This window comes from Acomys minous, assembly GCF_964271855.1.
Source record: "Acomys minous genome assembly, chromosome: 1".
In the NCBI taxonomy this organism is placed as follows: Eukaryota; Metazoa; Chordata; class Mammalia; order Rodentia; family Muridae; genus Acomys; species Acomys minous.
This window is the reverse complement of record NC_140483.1, coordinates 83,050,238-83,078,068: the sequence shown is the minus strand read 5'-3', so window position 1 is coordinate 83,078,068 and position 27,831 is coordinate 83,050,238. Positions and strand designations below refer to the sequence as shown.

Below are 27,831 nucleotides of genomic sequence, written 5' to 3'. Positions count from 1 at the left end.
CTGGTTACATCATGACCTTCTCAGTGTGTTTACCACAACAAGACAAGAAGTATCTTTACTTTTCTGTAGTGTTGTATATCTATTACATGTGAATTGAGGCATTCTGTAAGGGGTGGAGGCTCATTAAGACTAAGAAAATTAATAGAGCCCACAAGATTCTGGAAGTAACAAATGTCACAAGTCTTATAAAGCTCCTGAAACTTACAAGATTCACATGGCCTCTCTCTGTATGGTTACATAAGCACCAATAAGAGTCCTTCTTACTAGCCAAGCTGCCTCTCTGTCATACAGTGAGGTCCGGGAATATAGTGTTCACGACATGTCACCCACCCAAGGTGACTTTTTCAATGATACAGCTGCCCTTGAGTAACTCGTTTTCATAAAAGTAGGCATCCAGTCACATTTCTCTACATAACCCTAATAAACTTACTGGTTACCTAAGCTAGACATGGGTAGAACTTGTCCCTTGTTTTGTCATCAGTGCCTTATCTGGGATGAAAGATTTGGCTAGAAATTTCAGCCTAGAATAAGTGACTGTGAGTACTCAGCAGGACATCTGCATCAAGACCTTCCAAGGACCAGGAAGCACTGTAGAAGAGAGGGCAAAGAGAGCATAAGACTTGGAGCATGAGGAGGACCACTATGGAACAGGTCTCCTGGACATGACATGGCCATTGCCCTCCCAATGCAACTGCAGCTGTGGTGAGTCACATGAAATATACACAAAGACAGGTCCACCAACATTTCATCACAAATGGGGGAGAGACTCAGAGGGCACCCTTACTGAGGAACTGTACTGATAATTAATAGACTAGTGACCGTGGGAATGGGTGCCACTTTCTTCAGTAGTGTAGCCTCTATTAAGTTACCTGTGCTCTGGAAAACAACTTCTCACTCATACTTACTCATGCAAGCAACCTTAATCTAAACTCAGTGCATCACAAAGCAGAGATCAGTGTTGGAGGAAAAGTTAGCAAGAAGAAGAAAGACTTCTGTGGAAGAGGGAGGGGAATGAGAGAGAGAGGAGAGAGTGAGAGAGCGAGAGAAAGAGTGAGAGAGAGAGACAGAGAGAGAGAGAGAGACAGAGAGAGAGAGAGAGAGAGAGAGAAGTAAGGGGGATGAAAAATGAGCAAATTCTATTATGAACATGCAAATTGTCAAAATGTAGAAAAATAAAAATAAAAGGGAAAGTGTTTTATGAATAAAACTGTTCATTACCCCAGCTAATTAGCTGCCACAGTGGATTCCATATTCAAAGAGTTTATAGGTTTACAGCATTGTCTCCATTTATTATGATCAATGAAGAAATTTGAGCTAAAATTCATACTACAACATTTATGGATGCAGGAAGTGTATATTTAAAAGTCCAATGAAAGTAGAGCCCCTCAATTTTCAATGATCATTCATTCACAATCCTGCTCATATAGAAAAGCTAAAGCCATCTAGCCCTGGGTAAATATCTCTGCTAACTCAGTCAAGTCGCCTCAGTTGTGCAAAGGAAGTCTCAAAGAAAGAAAATTCAGGAAAGTGCAAGTGTGAATGTATCTTTTTACATGACTGCTCTAGGCGTAGGCTCACTAGCTCACAGGATGAGGCTGAGGTGATTGTAGGCCTGTACTTCTTATCTATCTCTGAGGCCTGCACAATAGTCTTCTCTCTCTCTCTCTCTCTCTCTCTCTCTCTCTCTCTCTCTCTCTCTCTCTCTCTCCTCTCTCTCTTTTTCTCTCTCTCTCTCTATGGATAAGCAAAGTCGCCCGCAAACATAATATCGGAATACTTATGCCAGATAAAGAACAGGAAAGGACGATTGGCTGTGAACTCATCCGTGACAGGAAGTCGTTTCACAGCAATACTCTCCCCAGTGGCTGCTGCTGCCTCTGTGCCTTCTTCGTTGACATCAACAAATGACTTGTGAACAACTTTAGATAAATACAGGCCCTTGTCTGGTGACATTCCAGAGAGATCAGCTCTGGCCACATTGAAGATGTCCCTCATGCCTAGGGATTTCAACAGGGGGTTTAGGTCATATTTTACTGAAAGATTGAATTTGGGGACATGAACTTCCACTTCTCTTTCCACCATGTTAGAAGGGCTGGTCCACTCTTGAAGCATCTTCACACTCAGGTGTTTTGCTATCTAAGAGTCAAAATACAGATGAGCACATGTGAGCCTAATACATGGCCTAAGAGTATAGATGTTTCTGTAATCCCCACTGTGAATGGCTCAGCCTCATTGCTGGCTTATCAACCTTTAATACTCACCTGCCATCTACCTATGTGTTTAGCCATACTTTCCCTCTCTGTTACCAACCTCTCTTCCATATTTCCCTCACTGGCTTTCTCAGTGTAGACTCTGGAATCATGCATTTCGCCTTTCCTACACTTCTCTGCTCATTGCCCATGGCATCATTTTGCCCCTGCTTTCTGATTCAATCCAACCATGGATTAGCCCTCACGTTTTAAATTTTGAGGTACAAGTTTATGAACTTAGCTCTCATTTGCCTTCTAAGATGCCACATCTCTTTGTCCCACTTGTAATGACCTCAATCTCCTCCACGTCCTTTACTCTCTCTGGTACATTAATTCTGAAGGTGGACATGGTGTACTGCCTGATGCTTTTGTGTTTCTGACTGGCACTTCAACTCCCACATATGTTCTTAGGTTTATCAAATCGTCCCCAAAACTGACTTCTCATCATAAAATCAAGCTTCATCCTTTTTTGTCTGTTTAAATATTACTCTTGGGTGTCCAATACCCTATAGTCAGCGCTCTATAACACAAAACTACATACTGTGTCACTTTTATTCTTATCTTGTCCCAGCGATTAAGGCATTTCATTACCTTTCCTCTCTCAGAATACAAAATTATAAGATAAAGGTAGATTTTCTGTCTATGAATCTTTTTATCGTTGCCATTTGCTAGTTCTAACTCAAGTCACCTTATAATACAAGCAAGCATATCTCAGCTGCCTTACACTTAGCACACACTTAATGTTCTCCTTGCTCTTCCTGGATCAAGAGAGGGTCTCCCCACTTTACCTGTCCCTCTTCTGTACATCTGGTAAAGTGCAAATGGAGATAATTCAAATGGTCCCAACAGCTAACTTGTCATCATAAAAATCAAGCTAGGAACACCACCCAGCTTCCTCATTCTAACTCATAGTTTGTACTTTGCACATGACTTTATGTGAAGAGGAATCTTCTTCTAAATTGATAAATAACTCCAACATCTTCTACCCTGGATGACTACAAGAGCCTAGGGTCTTCATCCCCTCTGGATTGGCCACACATATAAGCATACCTTTTCCCACAGTGACATCTATGCTTCTCCTCACTACAGCTCCCTCTGAACTGGTATCCCCCCTCCGCCTAATGCAAATGCATACAGCCCAATCCATCTCCTTTAGGAATGCTCCTCTCACCTCCCCCCACACCATTGGCAATTGCTTATCAGTAAATCCGGCAAACCCTGACTTAGACACTGGCTTATTTGGGAACCTGATTGCAGCCATCCTACTGTGTGAATCAGCTTCTCCAGGCTGATGGCTAAAAAAAAAAAAAAAAAAAAAAAAAAAAAAAAAACTTGATTTTACAGAGCGTTTGGAGGTGCTGGCTAGATGGTTGCTAGATTGGAGTTAGATGCTGCCTGTCATCCCTTCTAGGTGTCTCTGTGCTAAGAACTTTTGGTTACAACCAGGAATAGGAGACTGAACCCAGATTCCTGCCAATACTATGATCTTGTTTTCCTGGCTGTGGTGCTATTTCCTTACAAAATCAGGATGTTAAAAATGATTAGCCTGTTAGATCAGAAAACTGCCCCTCAGAGTAATAAGGTTTCATTAACTCCCTAGGGCTGAGGAATCTGATCAGCACTACAGTTCGTCACTGTATAACCACGTCCACTAAGTGTCTCATGAGCAACACATGTGTGCATTTATACTGTATAATGAGACGAATTACGTGGCCTTTTCAAGGATTGAAGTGATTGTCCTAAAGGGCAGAGATCATCCTTAATCTTCAGCTCCTGGGGAAAGGCTACTAAGCCTACACATGAGTTGGCGACTGCCTATATAGACAACACAGGCCACACAAAGTATTAGGTAAGTGTGTGGGGGCACAGGCATGCACACTTGCAAGTACACGCACACATATTAGGTGCAAGCTGTCATTGTGGGGTTTTACCTGCTGTACACTGGTTGTGCCTACTGGAAGTAGGATGACCATCTTTAGTTCGCTGTTGTCGTAGGGAATCTCAATGAGTTTCATCTGTGGCTGCTTTACAAAGGCCATCCTAAATTTTCCAGTCTGATACATCATGTCCACAACTGCACTTTTACCCTGGTTTCAAAGAGTATATAGTTAAATTGTACAGTCCCATACGAGTGGATATATAGGTACACTTTATTTTTCACATGAATACCATGTTAGCTCTGTAAAGTAAAATATTAATTAACTATACTTTTATTACTTTCCTTCTCTCAGATTAACTATTTTGTAACCTTAAAACAAGTCAAACTTCGAGATTGTAGGACTATATAATATGGAGATGATTTGAGTCTTTCAATTGCAATACCAGAGAGCCTCTAGCTAAAATGATTTATACAGGAAATCAAATGACAAGCCCACTATCTCTTTTAAGCCAAGTCTCATATCCAGTGATGAAGTCACTGTCATTTAAAAATAAAAGCCTTCAGCAGCCTACCACAATCTTTTCTTGAAATCTTTCTGAACTGTCCTTAAACTAATATTACATTCTCCAAAATTTGTCATCAATCTGAAAACAAGATACTTACCACACTTATGTGAAAGGGAGCTTTCACTGTGTCTCTTTTTTGGAACTTACTTTGCCATTTTCCCTTAAAATATATGGCACTCACTAGGACCATGACAGAGGATGGATCAATTGTACCCTTTTCAAATAAGTTTGTGACTTTTCCTGGTAGTAAAACAAACAAAAGAAGAGATCATTTTATTTGGATTAACTTGTTGATAGTAGATATTTATAGAGGGATTTTTTTCAGACACTTATTTTAATTTGAGATGTCAGAAGAACTCCTGTGCTTTGACTTAGAACCTGCACTAATCTAGGAAGTAATACCTTAGGATGACTCAATTTACCCTATACCTACTCATATCTAACACATTATTGCCCATTATTATTTAGAAAATAAGTTGGTAACTTCCATAGCTTCTCTTTAAAAGACACCCCCTCAGGTGAACAAGATTCTCAACCTCTTCGGGGGTTGTATATCAGATACTCTGCATGTTAGGTATTTACATTATGATTCATAACAGTAGCAAAATCTTACTTATGAAATATCAATGGAGTAATTTTATGGTTCCACAACACAAGGTACTATGTTAAAGGGTCACAGCATCGAGATGCTGGGGTTTCAGGAATGTACCTCACTCTGAGTCCCTTACCCTGGCACTGGATGAGAACTAGTGAATTATAAATATAACAATCAACTTAAAGCAAAGTCATAAGTGACATCTGGGATTTGCTTGGAATGCACCAGAAGTTGTCCGCTTTGTAAATATTCTAACCAAAGCTAAACATCCAGCTGCCTTGGTGCCTTTCAGTGTGTTGAAACTTAGATATTCTTTTAAGAATGTAACTTGTCACTAGGCATGAAGCACAAGAAGACTGGATAATACAAATCTAATTTTAATGAAGATTTTACCTTTCATTACAATCCCAAGCCTAAACTGTAACTAGCATGTTATAACAATAAATATACACAGATGCTTAAAATATAGTTCTGAATGAAAGAGTGAATTAATTTTAATAAAAAATGCTGAATTCACAGCATTCTCTAAGGTAGAAATGTTCATTTTCTTTCTCAGAGTCTCTTGGCATAGGATGCCTAAAGCAAATGATTGTAAGATATAGTCCAAAGAATGTTTCCAGTTCTTTCATTGTTGTTTATCTACCAGCTTTCAGACTTCACAATAGTTAACTTCAGCTTCCTTGTTAACACAGCAAGGTAAGACTTTTATCAATGGAGTATAAAATTTGTACACATACAAGTACATATTAAATTTTGTGCACACACACACACACACACACACACACACACACACACACATGCAAATTATCCTTACCATTAGTTTTATTTTCAACCCAAGCATTAATACTTTTCCTTGTCTCTTCTGTAGATAGTTCAAAATCAACACTTTGCAGCTTGGCTTGGTACAGTTTCTCAGAACACCTTAAATATTGCTATAAAGGAAAAGCGAATTAAAGTCAACACAAAAAAACAAAGAGGGGCCAGGTAACATGGGCCCAGTGAGGGATACACTTGCTATGCAAGTTGTGAGGAGCTGAGTTGGTGTCCCAGACCCATGTAAAAGCCAAGTGTGGTGGTATGCTCCTGAGTTTCTTCATTTGTTCATTTGTTTTTGTTTGCTTGTTTTTAATTTATTATAATTATTCAGATTACACCCTTATTGTTTTCCGTTTGCTTGTATATTCCTATTTCCACCCTCCCTCCCTCTTCTGATCTATTCCAGTCCTCTAGACCTGTGACAGAAGGGGACCTCCTCTACCACCATATGACCACAGCCTACTATGTCTCATCAGGATAGCCTGCTTCCCCTTCCTCTGTGTGGCACGGAGCCTCCCCACCAAAGAAAAGTAATGAAATCAGGGACAACAGAGTTCATGTCAGAGGCAGTCCCAGCTCCCCAACAACCTTTGAGAAAGAGTTGTCCATTGGCTAGATCTGAACAAGGGGTCTAGGTTTACTACATGCATTATCCTTAGTTAGTGCAACAATTTGTGTAGGGCTCCCTGGGTCCAGATCCACTGGCCTTGATGGTCTCCTTGTGGGGCTCCTGAACCCTCTGGGTCCTTCCATTCCCCAATTCTTCCATACCACTGTCACCACTCTGCCCAGAGTCTGGCTGCAAGTCTCAGCATTGGCCCTGTTCCCCCACTGGGTAGAGTCTCTCAGAGGACATCTATGTTGGGCTAATATCCACTTATAAGTGACTATGTACCATGCATGACTTTCTGGGTCTTGGTTATCTCACTCAGGATGATTATTTCTGATTCCATCCATTTGCCATTAACGTTTCCTTGTTTTTAATATCTGAATAGTACTCTGTGGTGTAAATGTACCACACTTTCTTTATCCATTCTTCAATTGAGGGCCATCTAGGTTGTTTCCAGATTCTGGTTATTACTAATAAAGTTGTTATGAACATAGTTGAGCAAATGTCCTTTTTGTATAGTAGAGCTTCTTTTGCATATATGCCCAGGAGTGTTATAGCTGGGTTTTTAAAAGTTATTTATTCAAATTACATCTCAATTGATATTCCCTCACTTGTATCTTTCCATTCCCCCCTCCCTCCCTCTTTCATTATATTCCCCTCTGTTAGGTCTGTGACAAAAGGGGATCTTCTCCTCCATCATATGATCATAACCTATTAGATCTCATCCTGGTAGCATACTTACCCTTCTTCTGAGTGCTACCAGGCCTCCCCACCAAGGAGAAGTGGTTAATTAGGGGGCACTGGAGTTCATGTCAGTGTCAGTCCTCACTCTCGACACAACTGTGGAGAATGTGTTGTCCATTGGCTATGTCTGAATAGGGGTTTTAGGTCTACTGCATGCATTGTCCTTGGTTGGTTCAGTAGTTTGAGCAGACCCCCTGGGTCCAGATCTGTCAACCTTGATGGTCTTCTTGTAGGTTTCTAGGACCCTCTGAATTCTTCTAGTTCCTCATTCTCCCATACCTCTTTCACTTGGAGTCCCACCAGGAAGTCCCAGCATCTATCCCAATCTCCTACTAAGTGAAGACTTTCAGGGGACATCTCTGTTGGGCTAGTGTCCAATTATAAGTGAATATATACCATGTGTGTCTTTCTGGGTCTGGATTAACTCACTCAAGATAATAGCTGGGTCTTGCAGTAGCACTTTCTTCAATTTTCTGAGAAAGTGCCAGATTGACTTCCAAAGTAGTTGTACAATTTTGCACTCCCATACCAATGGGGAAGGGTTCCCTTTTTCTCTACATCCTCTCCAGCATGTGCTATCACTTGAATTTTTGAGGTTAGCCATTCTGGTAGGTATAAGATGGAATCTCAGAGTCATTTCAATTTGCATTTCCTTAAGTGTTTCTTAGCCATTCGGTGTTTCTTTGATGAGAATTCTCTGCTTAGCTCTGTACCCCATTTTTAATTGGATTATTTGGTTTGGCTGTGTTTAATGACTTGAGTTCTTTATATATTTTGGATATTAGCCACAAATAATAAAGAATATCTTGATGTAACTCTAAGCAATAAAGTGAAAACTTATATGCAAAAAGCTTCAAGGGCTGGAGAGATGTCTCAGTGGTTAAGAGCACTGGTAGTTCATCTAAAGGTCCAGAGTTGAATTCCCAGCAACCACAGGGTGGATCACAACCACCTATAATGTGATCTGATTCCCTCTTCTGGTGTGTAGGTATATATGCAGGCAGGATATTGTATAAGTAATCAATAAATAAAACTTTTTTAAAAAAGGAAAAGAAAAAAACTTCAAGTCTCTGAAGGAAGAAATTGAAGAAGATATCAGAAAATGGAAAGATTTCCCATGCTCATGGATAAGGAGAATCAACATAGTAAAAATGACCATCTTATCAAAAGCAATCTACAGATGCAATGTAATTCCTATCAAAATACTTACACAATTCTTTACAGATCTTGGAAGATCAATTCTCAAGTTCATATTGAAAAACAAAAACAAACAAAACAGAATAACTAAAACAATCCTGTACAATAAACTTTCTTCAGGAGGAGTCTCCATCCCTGATCTCAAGCTGTACTATAGAGCAACAGTAATAAAAATGGCATGATACCAGCATAGAAATATGCTGGTTGATCAATGGAATTGAATCAAAGACCCAAAAACAAACCCACACACCAATGGACACTTGATTTTCACAAAGAAGCTAAATCCATACATTCGAAAAAAAGATAGCATCTTCAACAAATGGTTCTGGTCTAAATGGATGTCTACATGCAGGACTAAAGTCCAAGTGGATTAAAGACCTTAACATAAAACCAGGCACACTAATATCTGTTAGAAAAAAAATGTGATGAAGAGGCTTGAACTCATTGGCACAGGCAACAACTTCCTGAACAGAATGCCAACATGCCAGGCTCTAAGATCAGCAATTGATAAATGGGACCTCATGAACTGAAAAGCTTCTGTAAGGCAAAGGATACTGTCAACAGAACAAAAGGACAGCCTACAGACTGGGAAAAGATCTTCACCAGCCCTATATCCTTCAAAGGGCATTCACCTGTTACTTTCCAGTTCTCCTACAAGGAGACAAAGAGCAGAGACAAGGGAATCTCCAGGATCTGGGGAATAGGTAGCTTAGAAAAGGTAGAGAAAAAGTACAGGTACCAAAGCTCCAACTTCCATATAGACATGTTTCTCAGGCACTTACTCCTGCGCCGTGCACACATGCACGCATGCGCACGCACATACACACACACACATGCACGCATGCACACGCACACACACACACACACACACACACACACACACACACACACACACACACACAAGAAAAATAAGAGTCAAAAATCTGTTGATGTCAAGAGCTTAAAAAGAGGAATAGCCATGAACCTTGTCTTTAAATCCAAAGAATTTTCAAAAAATTTTTTTCCAAAAATGCTTGGCTGTTTCCCCATTACTTATGCCTTCCTTATAGCAAGCCTTTCAAACCAAAATGATGAATTTCATACAAAGAATACCTTTCTGCCCATCACTCTGATTTCCTCTTGAAATAAAAAAAACAAACAAGAGTGTTTCAAGTTGATAAGTATAGTAGCTAAATGGCTTACTTCTGATCTTAGAAACAAATTCAAAACCACCACTCCAAATCAACATTTATCTACTATTGTGGATAATAGACCCACACACAATAGGAGACAGAGAGAGAGGGAGAGGGAGAGAGAGAGAGAGAGAGAGAGAGAGAGAGAGAGAGAGAGAGAGAGAGAGAGGAGAGGCAAAATGAAAGAAAGTATAGTAGCTGAAGGAAAGTGGTCATTGACATCCATCACATCAAACACTCAACGTAACATATTTTTGTGAGCTTCTGTCACAGTAGAAGGCTCTTAGAATGTTTAAATAGTGCCAAGGTGGTCCATGCACCTCAATTTCAAAAATTCTATCAGAGATGTGTGACACTTAAGACAGTTTAAGCTACCAGACTGGAAAAGACAAACAGAAACTCAAGGACTCATCTTAACACTTAAGTCATCTTGATCAAACAAAGCTGGAACAAGAACAGCATCATCTCAAGTCATTCATAGCAGGAAGAACGCTTGAGTTTCGAAAAGAATCAAATCTAAATATTGGTAATTATCTCTGTGACTTTTGTCAATTGAAAATTTCAGAATCTATTTTATAGTCTCTGTAATTAGTGGAAAATTTGTATCTTTGCCATAGCATAATGAAACTACTCTATGGCATAATCCCTGTGATGAGTACTGGAGTTAGTGGCACTGTGGATTAAGTAAGCAATTTATTAAACTACACACTAAAATGTTGGTGGGTAAGGGCTGAAACCCATCTCTAATTTTGGAGATAGAAAAAAATCTAATCCTCTTATTTTAACGATTGAGGTGACTAACCCTAAGTCAAATGGAAAGAAAACTCTCATCTCTTGGCTCCTAGCTGAATATACTTTCAACTACCTCTTGAAAGTCTATCATCAAGGGCCTTTGTTAAAGATGAGAAATGTATTTCACTTTTCTTCTCATCCTTAAGGGGCAATTCTTACCAATGACTTCATTTTGTCCTTTGTCTCTGACCTTAGTTCTGGTGCAGCTTTAGGGATTTTGCAGAGAAAGGAATTTTCACATAATATTTCAGGATGCTAAGTGGGAATTTTAATAAAGCCATGTCTCAGAAACTCTAAGCTCAATCTCAGCATTGTAAAGAATACCATAAGCTCCTCTCACTCTCCCTTGACTTTATATTATGAAATTCAGAGAGTCCATAAGTGCTCACCTTATAAAATGATATCGTCTTCGCCCCGTAGATTTGGTTAGCAATTTTGAGGGACTTGAGTTGGTTGATTTGGGAGAGCAGAGCTCGGAAATCAGGATGCATTCTTCCACCTTGGCTACACTGGAGGTGGTGAACAAAGAGGACAAGTGACTAGTTTCTTGTCACTGAAGAGTTAGAAATAATGAAAAGCAATATCTTCAGAGCAAGGGCTTTGCCTTCCAATACACAGCAGTGAACACAAAGAGACAAACTGCAACCATCTTATTTGGTTTCCTTTAGCAAAATGATCTCAGTAGACACTACACAGACTCATGTGTACTTGCTTGCTGATCCTAAGAGTTTAATCCGAAAGCTTAAGTTTTCATGAACAAAGAGGCTCTAATGCAAAGTTCTGTGGCTTCCTTTGTTTTTATGTTTCTATTTTTAATGCTCAGTCTTTTCATTCTTTTATTTTTCTTTTATTTTATATTTTTTGACAGTTTGTTACTTGTATTCTGTGCATCGTGGTCATATTTCCTCCCCATTTCCATCTCTCTTACCCACTCAGATTCTTGTCCCTTTCTTCCTAACTAGTAAACATGGTCTTGCTAGGTAGGCCTGGCTGGAACTCATTATGTATACCAGTCCAGCTTGGAACTTGGTAACAATCCTCCTTCCTCTGCCTCTTAGGTGATATTACAGGCACGAACCAGCACACACAGCCAATGTCTCAATTTTCTAAATGACTATTTAAACAAATATTTCAACCTTCACTAACAAGATCCAATATATCTGCTTTTTTGTGTAGTAGCAATTCTGCTAAGTTTGAAACTAGATTATATGTATGAATAATGATTAAGAATCCATAGATGACAAAGATGGCATAGATGACATTTCCTAAATACTGCTTCATAATAAGTAGGATTTCTGAGAAGTTTTCAAGTGTGTGTGTGTGTGTGTGTGTGTGTGTGTGTGTGTGTGTGTGTACATTTACCCATATACCTAAGCACTCTTAAAAATACTATCATGTGAGAATTCTATGTAAATGAGTGAATATTCCTTTGAAAATAATTAGGTACCATTGTCTCAGAACATGCAGATGAGGCTGTATTAGGAACCATATGTAAGTAAATGCCAATCATTCCTTATTCACCCTCAGTAAAATAACAAAGCAACACTGCATGGGTAAATCTGGCAGAGTCAACAGTAGACAGGGGTACAAAACAGAAAAGTCTGAATGAAGATCACATGATCATGGATAGGTTTTACCACCATCACTATCATTATTACCATGTGTTAAATTCAATATTCTTCCTTGATTATGAGAAAATTAACAGAGGACTCCATGATAGAGCTGGGTCCCTTATGCCCCCAATAGAGGATTCCTTTACTCCACCCCTGAGCTGTGACTTTTCCATGTGTAATGTTCAAGGTACTTTATATCTCAGAAATGACATTATCTTACCTCAGAAGAATTTTTCATCTTTGGCTGTAAGAGTTCTGGAAAGTTGTCATAGTGGAGCACCTGAGGAAAGAAAAGACATTAAATGGTCAACTGGCCACAAAAGTAATATACAATCTATAAAACCTGAGAGCTGAATTCATTCTTCCATTTATGATCAAGACCAGTATCAACAGATAACATCTAATAATATGCTCCAGGTCTTGAGTTAAGTACCCAGTGTCTTATTTAACCCTCCCAACAATTCCATGAGTAAATACTACCACCTTCATCTGATGTTAGGAAAACTAACATTACAAAATTTGACCATGTCCTCTGGAGGGGGAGACCTGGTGGCACTCAGAGGAAGGACAGCAGGTTACCAAGAAGAGACTTGATACCCTATGAGCATATACAGGGGGAGGAAATCCCCCTCAGGAACAGTCATAGGGGAGGGGAATAAGGGGAAAATGGGAGGGAGGGAAGAATGGGAGGATACAAGGGATGGGATAATCATTGAGATGTAACAACAATAAATTAATTTTTAAAAATTAACAAAAAAAAGGACAAGAACCCAGACCATAGTTCACCAGGCTTTAGGAGCTGAACTCTATTGTGGCAGGCCACTCTGTTTTTCTTTCTACTCTTTAGTCTTTTAACTAGAGCACTGCCCCTCGGCAGCCCTGGAATCATGGCACTTTTCCAGTAAAGTAATAGTAAGATAAGCAAGTATCCTAGGAGTTATGAAAAGATATTTTTCTAGACATTCTCAATAATAAAACTGTTTATATCAGAAAGACCCTAGTGGGTGGTTTCATGTGACAAGTCACCATTCCACTGTTTTACTGGATGTAAAATGAGGCTAACAATCTCTGCCTGCTAATAATGTTGTCATGAAGAAATTTAGTAATTAATTCTTTTTTAAATAAATAAATTTTAAATTTTAAATAAAGAAAGAAATTCTTTACTTAAAATCTTATGATGGTTTTTGGCTTAAAATTTTAAATGAAAAAATAGTACCAAACATGTGTTCTCTTTTATGTTCAAATCACCAAAATAGTAATGTCAAAAATTACTGTAAAAATGCAGTTGGTATAAAGGAAGCACATATTGCATTGATTTTCATTGAATTCTATTATTTAAAACATTTTGGCTTTCTAATGAATATGTCTTTTCATTACACAAGATAATATTTTTAATAAAAATGGCTGAAATTTGGCAGACAAGAGAGGGCACATGAAAATTGCCTGGGTCCTGGGATTGTTCTGCCCCAGGATTTACCTTCTCCATCTGCTCAGCACTCTTCCCTCTAGCACCCAGAAGGAGCATGCTCAGAGCATAAAACACAGAGACCGGAGAAAAGAAGATGTTTTCGCCCACATTGCTACTGCTTATCTCTTTGAGTACATCAAGGCAAAATTCAGCATTGGCTATGCTGAGGGGGTCCATTGTTGTGCCAAGCAATGCCTGAGAATAAAACAGAAATAACTCAGTCCTTGTATGCTTCCTTTCTTTGCTTTAAGATGCCCCATTTCCTGCAATTTGTGTACAAAATCTTTATGCTACATGGACTCAAACAATTGTTTTCCCACCAGACTGCTCACATTCACAGCCTCACAAGAAGAGAGTATCGCCTTTCCACTCAGTTTTGTAAGAGCAACCTGACACTTGCCACAGTTTTAATCCCTTCATTGGCATTCTCCCAAGAATGTGTAGCAAAGCTAAGAAGGTAACCAAAGCTCTCCACCCAGTCAGAGCCACATCACAAGTAAGAATTAGGGAATGGACGGAAGAGGAAAAGAAAACTGTGAGAAGGAAAGCTGGTGCTGGAGTGTGGGTTATTTTATGGAAAGAGCATGGTGGGAGGTAAAGGTCAGCCCTCCGAGCTTCGATGGAGCACCACAAAGGGTAGAGAGCCAGGGAAACAGCAATCACCAGGAGCAGCTCCTGGCAAGGAGGAGACTTCATTCTTCACAGGGCTCCTTGCCAACAAACACTTGTTTTTTTTTTCTCTGCCTTCCTGGTAGTGAGTCTTTTAGTCCATTGCCTGCCTCCTGGAGAACTGTCTGTCTCACATTCAAGCTCTTTCTCCATTGCTAACACCTGCTCATCATAATTCAAAATCCAGACCTGAGTCTTATCTGCCTCTACACCCACACCCCAGGTAACATCATCTCACCTCACGTTCATTTATCACCAACACACTGACAGGTCCTTGTTATAATTTGAATAAAGCATGTGCCCCATGGGCTCATAAACTAAACACCTAGTCTCAAGCTGCTGGGACTATTCTGAGAGGTTCTGGAAATGTTAGTTAGGTTCCTTCTGTCTGGCAGAACTAGGTCACTAGGTGTATGTACTTGAAACCGTTCATTTTCTCTCCTTCTCTCTTTACCTCCATCCTTTCTTCCCACTATAATTTTGATCTATCCCACCATCCCATCATGTTAGAGTGAACTTTCTGAAACTGCAAGCCAAATGAAACGGTAAGCCAAAAGCTGTTAAAAAGTGGGCATAAGGACAAGTAAGACCGGGTCCTTAGAAGCATACATGCCCCACTGAGAAGTCAGAAAACCCCAGATAGCTCATGATGGAGCTGAACTGCCAGATAATCTAGTTAGTGTACACCATCTCAGTGACCTTCTTCCTATATGCCCTCCGTTCTGATTTTTTTTCTGATTCTCTGCCTAATGTTCTGCCTCCCTCCTGCTTTCCAGACAGCATGTCTTAAATGTTAATTACCCACCAATCAGCAAGAGGGCTGGCTGCAATGCAGCAGATTCTATGTGTGCATAAAGAGAAGGCTTTATGCTTCCTGGTCCCCAGAAGCAAGTTGTAATTGCCTACACCAATTAAGACAATTCTGCATTCCATGGCAGTGAGTAGCTTAGGACTCAGAAACTTCTGTAGTTTCTTGCTGAGGAAGTCTCTTCTTCGGAAAGGACTTAAGAAGAGACTCTTAGGAGAATTTCCTTTCTTTCAGAGCTATGCTATGTGTGACTACCATTGAAGTAGTTTTTCATGGCCATCAGTCAAAAAAGAGACCTAACATGCTAGAGGAGAAAGGTAGGAAATTTTGGGGTACTTAATGACTCACCATTGAGTAGGTGGATTAACAGCCTTGGATCTTGGGATTTCTTGCTATTTAAATGAAAAGTTTTAGCAGTCTTTTGTTACTTGTAGCTAAAAGCATTGCCCCTTACATTTGAAATCTCTTTAGGCCCCTTGTCCACTAAGACCAACAAGCACCCTCACTGGCACTCACACATTTCTAAATGAAGCTAAAAAGCTTGGTTAGACTCTCAGGGACCTGAAATTATTTCATTTGTTTACTTCTAATCTCTGAAGAATAGTTCCACATGTTTTTAGACCTCTACTCTAAGCAAATGTTCTCTAGGACACTACTGCCAATTATCTGTATTCCTCCCTACTTCTGTTGAGGCATTCTAGTTACTAATGTGTGTTTTCAGCCATGCCCATTTGACCTGAGCTCACTGGAGCTGTATTCTCTCAGATGTGACCTTGTGTGTCACTGGCTTAGGAATGTATGTCATGTTCCCCTTGGAAACTCAGTGCTTTGTGTTGTGAGTATCATAAAGAGCTAAGAGCACATGGTGTTCTGGCCAGAGAGAGAGAGGAGAGCATGTGGCTCAACCACTGTCAGGCAACAAAGAAGAAAAAGGAGATGGGTCACCTGTGTAATTTTAAAACAATGAGCCATCTTCCTTCCACAGTGCCAGTGATGATCACACCTTCCTGCAATTAAAGCTGGTGGCTCTCAATTTACTCCTGTGCACTAGATGTTGTGCATTTTAGCTCTTAGACTACCCAACATAACACACTAGAGTCAAGCCTGAGCTGATTTTATTTTATTTTTTAAACAAAAACCATCTCAGGGGCTTTGCTGATCTCATTCCACCAACGTGCAAGCCCTTGTCTTCAGAACAAGATGGCATCCTTAATTTTAATGGATAACATCTGTAATAATTAGTATCCTTGGAAAATATTTATTTGGTAATCTTAATAATAAATGTCCATCCAGTAATGAGGCATATCCAAGCTGGCCTTTCTTCACACTCTATTATGCACTGCAGTGGGTGAAGTTAGTGAGTGAAGTCAGGTTCTAGAGTGTAATTTCAGATTTACAAGTAAATGGAAATTTTTTTCAATTTATGTCATATTTTTATTATAAAATATCCAGTGAAACCTGAAATTACCGAGGCTTTTGAAAAGAAGACTTTAGAACATATGGTAGGGTCTCTTATTATGCTCTGCACTTTCAAAAGTTCTGTTTCTTTCTTTATCATCATAAGAAGAAAAGCTCAAAGAATAACACTCCTCACCTGCCAGAGCCAGCCATCTTTGAACAACAAAGGTCACGCGCTTCTTCACTTCCTGCTTTGAGCATAACTCATTCTCTTTCCTCAGCACTCTCAGACCACACATTTAATTGCTTTAGAGAATACCCTTTCTTTCTCTATATTCTGGTAAAACATTGATTGTGTTGTGTCACATACTTTCTGGCTTTTATAAGTAAGCTTCTGTTTCATGGCTTATTCTTCATTTAGCACTATATATTTAAGCTGCATCCATGTTGCTCCAGTCACATCACTTCTGTCTGGTGAATTCTTATATTTCCATCATATTTCCATCTGTTTACTACTCAGGGACTAACACATCAATGTCGGCTGCCTCTGACCATAAGAAGTGCTGTGAAGAGCATCTCCAGATACCCTGTTCACACACTTACACTAGACTGCCTTTGAAAACTGAGTGATTGGCTCCCAGGGTCCATGTGAATACCAGTACTGCATGTGCAGGGTTCACAAGCCTTAATCTTGAAGGATGGACTCTGCTTCTGCAGTTCTGCAGAGGGTGCATCGGGAGCTTGAGAAATCGCACGTACACCGTTAGGATTGCAAGTGTGGTTCATACCTCCTGAACCTCATGCTTCTCCCACTCACTGCCCTACGCTATTAAATAACATCAATAGCATGGGCATCCAACTTTAACAGATAAGAGTTAATAAACGCTGCTACTTGCTTGACCTCACAGGTGGATCTGGCAGCTCACAGTACAAGGAAGTGAAATATTAGTTCATATTTGGAAAGGTATTGGGAATTTATAATTATAATAACGGCATAAGTCTTGTTGTCTGGACAGTTTGTAATGTAGAATTCAAGGTGTCTACAACCTCTGTTCATTTTCTAGAATCGTACCTCTATAGCCATAAGTAGAATGCTTTACAAGAGGTCTATTTTTAAGATTGTATTTAATTAATTTTATGCTGTAGCCTCTACTTACATCTGGCTGATTGTCTTTGCATATACAGAGGAATATGTGGATGAATTACAGATTTTGGTGCAGTGAAGGTGTTGGGTTTTGTCACTAGAGTTATCATTCCTTGAAGGAAGGAAAATAAATTTATGTCTTTCTGTTCACCCAAGAGTAGATATTTATTAGAGAAAACAACACTGAATATTTTACTACTTCTAGGCTGATTAAGACTGACTGGTCAATATACACAAAGAAGAACCCACTGGATAAAAGTCTGAGCACATATGAACCTTATTAAACATTTTTAGATCCCTATATGGCCTAAGCCCGCTGGAGAGAGAAAGCCAAGAATTCCATAGAACATGACCAAGTGGAATTTGAAAAGAAGAGAAATATAGAAAGCTTCTTTGAGGATCTCTACATTTTTTGCCTATGTTTTAGGACAAGAAACATCTGCCAGGAAAGTAGAGTGAGTCATCTCAAGGTAGCTGTAGGAGAGAGACAGGCAAAGAAAGTGTCGTCCTCTGGAGTTAAAGAGATGGATTCAAGGAGACATGGCTATATTCAGTAAACATCATGAGGACAGCAATACATACAGAAAGACTCACAGACACAGACACATGTATGTACACACTCAGATGTACACAGAGAAAAACCTCCAGAGGAAGACGCACACACACACACACACACACACACACACACACACACACACACACACACACACTCTTCCACCTGCACACACAAAGAAATATCACAGAGAGGAAAAGGTAATACTTGTCTAAAGGACTGGGATTAACACTAAGTAAAAAATATAAGCACAATTTATTTATTAAATCAATTATATTTATGAAATCTGGTAAGCTGAATTGATGGTTTTTAATGCATATTTACAATGATATTTAGATACAATAATAGCCTTATCAAAAGATCAATGAAAGGCCACATTCAGTTAAATAATAAGCTACCCCCTCATCTGACTGACTACATATTTGTTAGATGTCGTATTTTACTCCTATTTGTCTCCCTCTCATGAGAATTCTACTCATAAAATACAGAAATAGTTCTTACCTTTGTTGCTTTCCGATGGCAATGGGAACAGTTTAGCAGGTTAGACTGGAGCTGTATCCTTCCGAAAGAAATATAACTCTTCACTTTTTGCTCCTCCCTTTCCACTGTGTTGTTATGATTCAGCTCCTCACCTGCTAGGCAGGAAGTACAACACTGAGAAGGAAGTTCTTCTGAAGGCTATATAGTGGCTTTGGAAGAATTACACACGACCTGTGTTTTCTGGATCACAGTGTACTTCCTTTCATCCTGCTTTACTAACAAAGAATCATACACATGTATATCTTCCACCGAAGGAAATCTAGCTATCTTCCCGAAGAGAACATCATGAACTGATCTCATTGGTAGAGCCCATGTCAGCATTCCAGGGGTTGCCAGAGTCATTACACACAACACAAAGGCATTTGGTCAGAAAGACTCTGGTGGTAACAGATGCTCCGTGGCTGGAGGCACATTTCTTTCAAGATCTTCTTCAGGGAGATGTGTTTTACATGTGGCTTCTATAGTCTACTAGCAGGTAACCCCCCCCCTCTCTCTCTCTCATAAAAAGAGCACTAGAGTGTGCTTAAGAAGAAATTTTTCTGTGGTTTCCATAGCAATGACAGCTATAAAACACACACAAACATACACACACACACACACACACACACACACACACACACACACACGCCTCTTATAGGAAAAGCCACCAGTGATGATGAGGTGCATGGGTGAGACACAATTCAGAAGTGCAGGAAGAAACTATGCATCACAAGTAGGGTGAAGACTGGTGGTAGACTCTTATGGGGAGCAGTAGGTAGAATCATGAATATGGGAAACCCTTATGGTCTTTCCAAAGGTCAGTCTTACGCATGCCACACACAGCCCAGATTTCCAAGGATGGTACCAGAATATGTCTGAAGCTATAAGGGCAGACTCATCTGAAGTTATGGTAAAACAAAGTGGTTTATGATCACAGTTTTCTCAATATTCTCATCAAGCAATATGGCTTTTCATAGTTGTGATTAAAGAATTATATAAGATCAAAACCAAGAAAACTTGAGTGCAAAAGTATGGGTCCTAATACCCATTAAGTCTTCAATAGTCTCATAAAAACAATTTTATACATTCAAACCCATAAAACTAAAAGTGTGCTCCAACACCAGCTGCAATCTTTGATGGCTTGGAAGGCTCTTATCTGCTATTATGGCTGATCTTTTACCTTTGGATTTTTGTCTCCATCTCTCTTAAGATTTTTTAAAAATTGATTCCTTTAAACCTCTCTTAGTGTCTAAGAACTAGCTTCATCAAAGAAAAGTCTTTATATTACTCATCCTGACTATAGCTCTTTTGCTTTCCCTACTAGAAAAGAAGTGATTATTTTGGATTTTTCATTGTGGGTGGAAGGATTTGCATTAGCCTAACACCCTTTTCCCTTTAAACAGTCATTTGCTTCTTCTGTCTCAAGATTTTCTAGAGTCCTTGAAAGTAGAGGCAAAAAGAAAACACATGATTTACATTACTTGTGAAATAATAGCATTACCCGTAATGCTATTTTGCTATCTTTGTGTCTGAATTGTTAGTCTTTCTCTCAGTTTTTCCCAGGACAGTGCTTGTCTTGGATCAGATCCTAATTGTATTACTGTAACTAAGAGTCCTTGTCGGAGATGGAAGGAGATTTTCCAGAAAGAGCTACCAGGTAAACAGCAGAGACAATACACCTTCACAGAAATCTTTGCTGGTGCACTGTGAGAAGAGCTTAGGCTCCAGCAGGCTGGGTGAGCACCTCCATTAAAATTTGGAGAGCAAGTTACATTGTGGTATAGATAGTACTAGAAAACACAAAATTTAAAAATTTTGTTAAGCAAGCATAAGCATATATTCATAGAAGGAAACTATGGATAGGGTGCACTCAACTTTATTCTGTCTTCAAAATTTCCAACAAAATGGAGTACCTAGAGCTGCTGACTCATGGAGTCATCTCCAGTTATGACAGCATTAAATACAGGGTAAAGAGTACATGCTGACATTCCCACTCTTATACATGATTGATACTTTTCAAAAGATAGTATTCATCTGAATTTCAAATTGACTTCTATAATATACTTTATATAGAAACCTCATTTCTTTGGCATTGTCTTGGGTGCATGTAGTAAGTATTTACACTGAATGACATTTTATAAAATAACACAGAATAATATAAAACAACATAGAATTAAGAAAGAGTAATGGTCATCTCAATTTTTAAAAAAATGTGGTAGGAAAGAAGGAAAAACTGATGAGGACAGGTGTCTCATACACAAATATATGTTGGACATGAGACAAAAGACAGGTGAGAAACCAATGTGAAAGCAAATAAGACACTGGCCTTCCTAAACTCAAGGACAGAGTAGAAAAAAACTGGATACATATTCAAAGGTACATATAAGAATTAGAATATTTCCTCAAGAACATGGACCATATTTTTGTCAATAACAATATACAAGGCTAAGAAAATAAAAGAATATGTGTCTGGCATCCTCACTGACCAGAGGCTGGACCACTGTAAAGAAAGCTGAGTATATTTGCTTAGACTTGAAAGTCCTCCCCTTTCAGACTTCCTATGACCTTAGAATATAATATCCAAACTCATCTTCAATTTTTTAATGTTTCATCATTTTACGATGAAACTTTTTAAAGGGCCTTTCCAGTTATATTTTGCATGCATAAAGCAATTCTTTTTAAATTTTATTTGTTTACTCACCTTACATCCCAAATACAGCCCACTCCATCCTCTTTTCCCGGTCCCAAACTCCCTCCCTCTTCCCCTTATCCCCTCTCTCCTACTCCTCAGGAAAGGGGAGCTCACTGACAACAACAACCATGCCAGCATATCAAGTAGCATCAAGACTGAGCATATCTTCTTTCTATGTGGCCTGGCAAGGCAGCCACCAGGATGGAATGACCAAAAAAGAGGCAACAAAATCCATGTAAAAGACAGCCTCCACTTACCGTACTAGGGGACTCACATGAAGCCTAACCTACTCATCTGTTACAATTGTGTAGGAGGCCTAGGTCAAGTCCATGCATATTTCTTGGCTGATGCTTCAGTCTCCACAAGTCCATCTGTGCCCTGGTTAGTTGACTGTTGGTCCTCTTGTGGAATTCCTGTCTGCTCTGGGTCCTTTTATCCTTCCTCCAAATTTTCCACAAGACTCCCTATGCTTCACTCAAGGTTTGGCTGTGGCTGCCAGCATATATTTGTGTCTGATGCTGGATGGAACATCTCAGAGGACAGCTATGCTAGGATCTTGTCTGTAAGCATAGCAGAGTATCAATAGTGTAAGAGGTTGGCTCTCTCCCATGGGATGGGTCTCAGATTGGGCCAGGCAAAGGTTGGACATTCCTTCAATCTCTGCTCTATCTTTACCCCTGCACATCTTGTAGGAAAGCTTTTTGGGTGGAACTTCTTGTGGGTGTGTTGGTGTTCCTCTCCATCTATTAGGAGCCCTGTCTAGTGAGAAGGAAGCCTCTTAAGTCTCCATGGCACCTGCTACTAGGAGTCTCAGAGTTATCCCATATCCTCCCAGGAGCCTACACTGTCTTATGTCTCTAGTTTTTCACAAAGATGTCCCCATCGATGGTTTCTCTTCTCTCGGCAGGCCCTCTGATCTCCTGCACCTGCTTTCTCCAGGTCTGATCTCCATTTTCATTTCTCTACGGGCTCCCTCTCCTACCTTGTTTCCTCACTTCAACCACGTCCACTGTCTATTCTATTTCCCCTTCTGAGTTAGATTTAAGTATCTCTCCTTGTGTTCTCCTTGTTAATTATCTTATTTGCATCTGTGAAATATAGTATGGTTATCCTGTAATATACAGCTAAAATCCATTGATAAGTGAGTACATACCATGTGTGTCTTTCTGGGTCTGCATTACCTCACTCAGGATGATCTTTTCTAGTTCCATCCATTGGCCTGAAAATTTCATGAGTCATCATTTTCAACAGCTAAGTAGTATTCCATTGTGCAAGTGTGCCACAGTTTCTTTATCCATTCTTCAGTTGAGGGACATCTAAGTTGTTTACAGATTCCTGCTATTATGAATAAAGCTGCTATGGACACAGTTGAGCAAGTGTCCTTGTTGTATGTTAGAGCATCTTTTAGGAACATGCCCAGGAGTGGCATAACTGGGTCTTATGGTAGTACTATTCCCAATTTTCTGAGAAAACACCAAATAGATGGAGGGAACAAAGTTTGTGCTCCCATCAACAATAGAAGAGTGTTCCCCTTTCTCCACATTCTTGTCAGCATGAGTTGCCACTTAAGGTTTTGATATAAGCCATTCTGATGGGTGTAAGATGGAATCTCAGAGTTGTTTTGATTTGTATTTCTCTGATACTAGGGTTGTTGAACATTTCTTTAAGGGTTCCTCAGCCACTCAATAGTCTTCTGTTGGGAATTCTCTGTTTAACTCTGTACCCAATTTTTTATTGGATTATTTGGTTTGATGGTGTTTAATTTCTTGATTATTTTGGATATTAGCTCTTTGTCAGGTGTGTGGTTGGTGAAAATCTTTTTCCAGTATGTAGGCCATAGCTTTGTTCTCTTGACAATGTCCTTTGCCTCACAGAAGCTTTTCAGTTTTATGAGGTCCCAGATATTAATTTCTGATCTTAGAACATGTGCTGTAGGTGTTCTGTTCAGGATGTTTTCTCTTGTGCCAGGGAGTTCAATGCTTTTCCTAGACCTATAGGTTCAAAGGCCTATATAACAAGAAATTTTAGTCTCTGAAGAAAAATATTAAAAAAGATATCAGAATGTAGAAAATGAACCATGCTCATGGATTGGTAGGATCAACATAGTAAAAATAGTCATCTTACCCAAAACAATCACAAATTCTATGCAATTCCCATCAAAGTACCAATACAATTTTTCACAGACCGTGAAAATAACAATTCTAAATTTCATATGGAAAAACAAAAACCAAGAATAGCTAAAACAATCAAATAAAATAAAAACACTTTTGGAGGTATCTACATCCCTGATTTCAAGCTGTACTACAGAGAAATAGTAATAAAATTGCAATGTACTGGCATAGAAATAGACTGGTTGATCAATGGAATTGAATTAAAGACCCAGAAATAAACCTAAACACCTATGGACCATACAATGGAAAAAAGAAAGAATCTTATACAAATGGTGCCGGTCTAACTGACATGTAGAAGAATGCAAATAGATACATATTTATCACCCTGTACAAAAATCATGTTCAAGTGGGTCAAAAACCTCCTTATAAAACCAGATACACTAAATTTATTATAAAACAATTCTTTTCAAAGAAGCCATGTCATATAAAAACCAGGAATGTATTTAACTACCCAAAGATCTTTCCATTTACTCATACTAGCCCTTGACAGAGACATGGATACAAGAAAACAGAAAATAGAAAGTATGCTAGGACATACCCAAGATAAATAATCAACAATGTCACTGTTGTCTTTTCTAGGCAGTAAAAAGAACCCTTAAACTACAATGAGGCTTTGAACATAGAAGGGTGCGTACTTCATGCTCAAACATTGCTACTTTTATCTATGCACTTGGAAAAGTCTCAGGAGCATCAAGAGATATGGAAACATTAACTAAGAAAGAATGGTCATTGTAAAAGTATCCTGTAAAACTCATCTGTATACATTATTAAGAAACTAAATGATCTTCCATCTGAGAAGATATTCATAATACATATTTGGAAAAGTGTTTATGTGAAGAATATTTTTAAAAAACCCAGAAACTTAAAAAGCTAACCATAAATAAGTATCAGGAGTGATGGCTTAGTGGTCAATAGTGCTGGCTGCTCTCCCGGAAAATCCATCTTTGATTCTCAGCAACCACATGACAGCTCCCAACCATCCTTAGTTCCCGTTCCTAGGGAGTCGATGCCCTCCTCTGGCCTGTGGGCATTCATGTGGTTCACATGCATGCATTTGGGAAAACATTCATACACATAAAATAAAGATAAATATTTTTAATTTAAACATAATAAATAAATACATAAATGTTTGTACCAGCATTGAAGATTATGTATGAATGACTATCAAGCACCTAAAAAAGAGCTTAGCACCATCAGTCTGTATGAATTAAAGACACTGGCCCATTAGAATATGCATACAAGAAAACCTGACTATTGGCAGATGTGGCTCAGTGGGTAGAGTGCTTGTCTAGCACACGTAAGACTCTGGGCTCAGTCTCCTTCATTGCATAAAGCAGGGCATGGTGGCACATGACCATAGTCTTGTTACTCAGGAGGTAGTCAGAGGAGGCTCAAAGTTTGAAGGTCACCTTCAGCTACAAGGCAGGTCAGCATGCTTCATGGCATTCCCTCTCAAAAGAAGAAGAAGAAGAGAAAGATATGGAAAGAAAGAAAGCTAAGGAAAAAAGAAATAAAATTAATTATGCCAGACTGACAAAGATCTAGAATAATCAGTGCCCTCCTGTGGTGCTCAGTTTGTGAGAAGCTTCTAGATTCCTTTAAAGTAAATACATTTACATTGCAGCACAGCATATCCTCCAGAGTATTTACTAAATGAGGAAAAGATACTAGTTGTGATTATAGAAATATTGATTTTCTAAAAATAATGATTTTTTTCTTTTTGATATGGAATCCCAATGTTAGTTTAGCTGAGGATGGCCTCTGAGGTTTGCAGCTGATATCCCTCCGGCAGAGCCTCAAACTCATAATGCTGCTTTCTTTGTGCCCCTGAAGCTGGGATTTGGGCTGTAAATCACCACCACACTCTAACCTTAATAATAGTTGATATAGGAGATGGCCACTGGATATCAGTCCAAAAGATAAGTTATGAAGAAACAAAAGAGAGTTCTGACTCAGCCCAGGGTAAAGGGCTGTTGTAAAGCTTCCTCAGTGTGGCTCAATAGATGTAAAGAATCAGGTTAAGAAGAGAGAAACTTTATTCCAGAGAGAGAAAGAATCCTGGCAATCAGAAAAGAGGTAAAGGATAGCTGAAAAGCATGACAAGACAGAAGTTACACAAAGAAAAGTGGGAAACTGAGCACAGTTCTCATGCCAAAGTCTCCACTGAAAGGTACACAGACAATCCTGCACACTGGATAAACCCACTAGCATCCCAAACCCACGGGGCAACTGGCGGGTGTGGCAGCAGATGTGTGGCAAGACAACCCTGAGAAATGAGGCCATGCCGTCCTCATCTTGAGAGGTCATATTTCTCCTACAGCATCACAGTGGAGGGCAGACCCAAGAGCAGACATAACCCCACTGAGCAAAGCTTTAAGCAAAAACTGGAAGTGTCTGAAATGCATGGCAGGCGAGAAAGACAAGGGGCTGTGACCAGTTCAGCCTCCAGCGTGCGTGCAGCACCAGCCTGAGTGGTTTGTTGGGTCCTACTGTTGTCACTGAAGCCTGTTCTCCCCTTTCTAAGCAGAGCTGAGGATTAAGCCCTTTAAATCAATGTGGGAAAAGTTCTCGTGTCAACAGATGTGTTTATTCATTTCAACTAAAAACATAAGAACTATGAATAAAAGGTAAATTTTTACTCCAAAAGTTCCAACTTCTCAATAACTAAATTCAAAAATAATGAAGTAGTCTAGATGCCAAAGAGTTCAAAAGTCTAAGTTTAGAATATAAACAGTGACTGCACAGAAGAGCTAAATAACATAATTTGTGAAAACTAGGCCAAGACTACCTAAGGCATTTCTAGAAATCTTGCATATAAAGGATGAAAAATAGGAGAATCAGGAAAGAAAGAAATTTCATGGTAAGAATAGATCAACAAATGATGAATAGAAAAAAAACCCACATATGTCCAGTTCAATAAAACCACAAAGTTCTGTGATGAATAAGAGGGAAAAAAAATGAACGTTTAATCCAACCAATAAACTCAAAAGAATTAACAAACACCACTCAGAAATAGCCCTAAAGGTAAATGGTCTTAGCTATTCGATTAAAGAAGCAGGTCTTACTTATTAAAAAGCCACACCTTGCTAACAAGGCTGTGTTTGAGTCATTTAATGAAGGGGGGGATCATCTTGGCTCATAGGGATCTTCAAGTCTTCCACCACTGATCTTAGTTCACATGGTTTCCTAGTTTGTTGGGGTGTAGGGAATAGCCGGGTGTGGTATTTTAAAGGTACCATTTAAAATAGATAAATAAATCATTTTCATCTTTTAAAAAGCCACAGGTAAACGAGGAATTTTTTTAAAAAGCATACTTCAACAGAATAAAAGCTAGGCATATCAACCAAGTAATTACTTTTATACTAAATGGGGGGAAATGTGGGCCTTTGCCTGCAGGTTGAGGTGAGACACCCTTCCCTGGTAAGCCCTGAGCTTGGAAACAGGAGACTGTCTCCCCCAGCCCCACTTAAAGGAATGTTGTTAAGTAGAAATCAATCTGAGAGGACTATATCACTTAAATCTATAGAGAAATTTGAAAACACAAATAGTTGTCCAAGGGATGAGAAGACACTGGGAAGAGATGAATAGGTGGAACACAGGGTACTATTAGGGCAACAAGAACTCTCCAGATGGTACTGTGGTGGAGAGTAAATGTAGTTGCTAAAGGTCATAAAACTGTGTAATAAAAAGAGTGAACCTTATTGGATTTAGTTAGTGATGCATCTGTATTGACTTACAGTTAGCAGTTGTGCTGCACTAACAAGATGTTACCAGTAGGGGGAGCTGTGCTGATGTGGAGGGGAAAATGTGTGTGGGTATTTAATGTGCTTTTTGCTCATTTTTCTGTAAGTCTGAAACAACTACAAAAGATCTATTAATTCAAGATAATTGTGATAGTTGGCTTGGTTTAGGTCTGAGCTTTAAGAAGACCAGAAAAATGCATTTTATGCTCTAGGGAGACTGTAGACACCATGTAAAGGTCCTAGTACCTTGATGGAGTTGTCTTATGGAGGGATCTAGTGAAGGTGCCAAGGAATCAGCCTACAGTGAGAACCATGAAGCATTTCCATCTTGTGTACACTGCAAAAGGCCCAGACCGTTCCAGGTTGTATAGCAGATAACAGATATAAGGATTATGAGAAGGTGTTGCTGGAATTTCTAACACCAGCAGCTACC

The 27,831-nt window shown here is 39.3% G+C and overlaps 1 protein-coding gene across 1 annotated transcript; it reads right to left on the bottom strand.

Moving 5' to 3' along the window:
* Positions 1-1,036: 1,036 nt before the first annotated feature.
* On the bottom strand, positions 1,037-18,901 carry SERPINB11 (serpin family B member 11). Its single transcript, XM_084794890.1, has 8 exons — positions 18,775-18,901; positions 13,711-13,896; positions 12,454-12,513; positions 11,010-11,129; positions 6,104-6,221; positions 4,792-4,934; positions 4,181-4,336; positions 1,037-2,136 (listed from the first exon to the last, which is right to left on the bottom strand). The coding sequence occupies exons 2-8, from the start codon at positions 13,876-13,878 to the stop codon at positions 1,735-1,737; spliced, it is 1,167 nt and encodes a 388-aa protein (XP_084651016.1). The 5' UTR covers positions 13,879-13,896; positions 18,775-18,901; the 3' UTR covers positions 1,037-1,734.
* Between the last annotated feature and the right edge of the window lie 8,930 nt (positions 18,902-27,831).

What these genes read in the sequence shown, in the direction of transcription:
- SERPINB11 (XM_084794890.1), bottom strand. Translation starts at nt 13,878, where the DNA reads ATGGACCCCCTCAGCATAGCCAATGCTGAATTTTGCCTTGATGTACTC. An exon ending in GTGCTGAGCAGATGGAGAAG is followed by an intron (nt 12,514 to 13,710) that starts GTAAATCCTGGG and finishes TTCTTTCCTCAG; the next exon opens with GTGCTCCACTATGACAACTT. An exon ending in CTCCCTTTCACATAAGTGTG is followed by an intron (nt 4,337 to 4,791) that starts GTAAGTATCTTG and finishes CTTTGAAACCAG; the next exon opens with GGTAAAAGTGCAGTTGTGGA.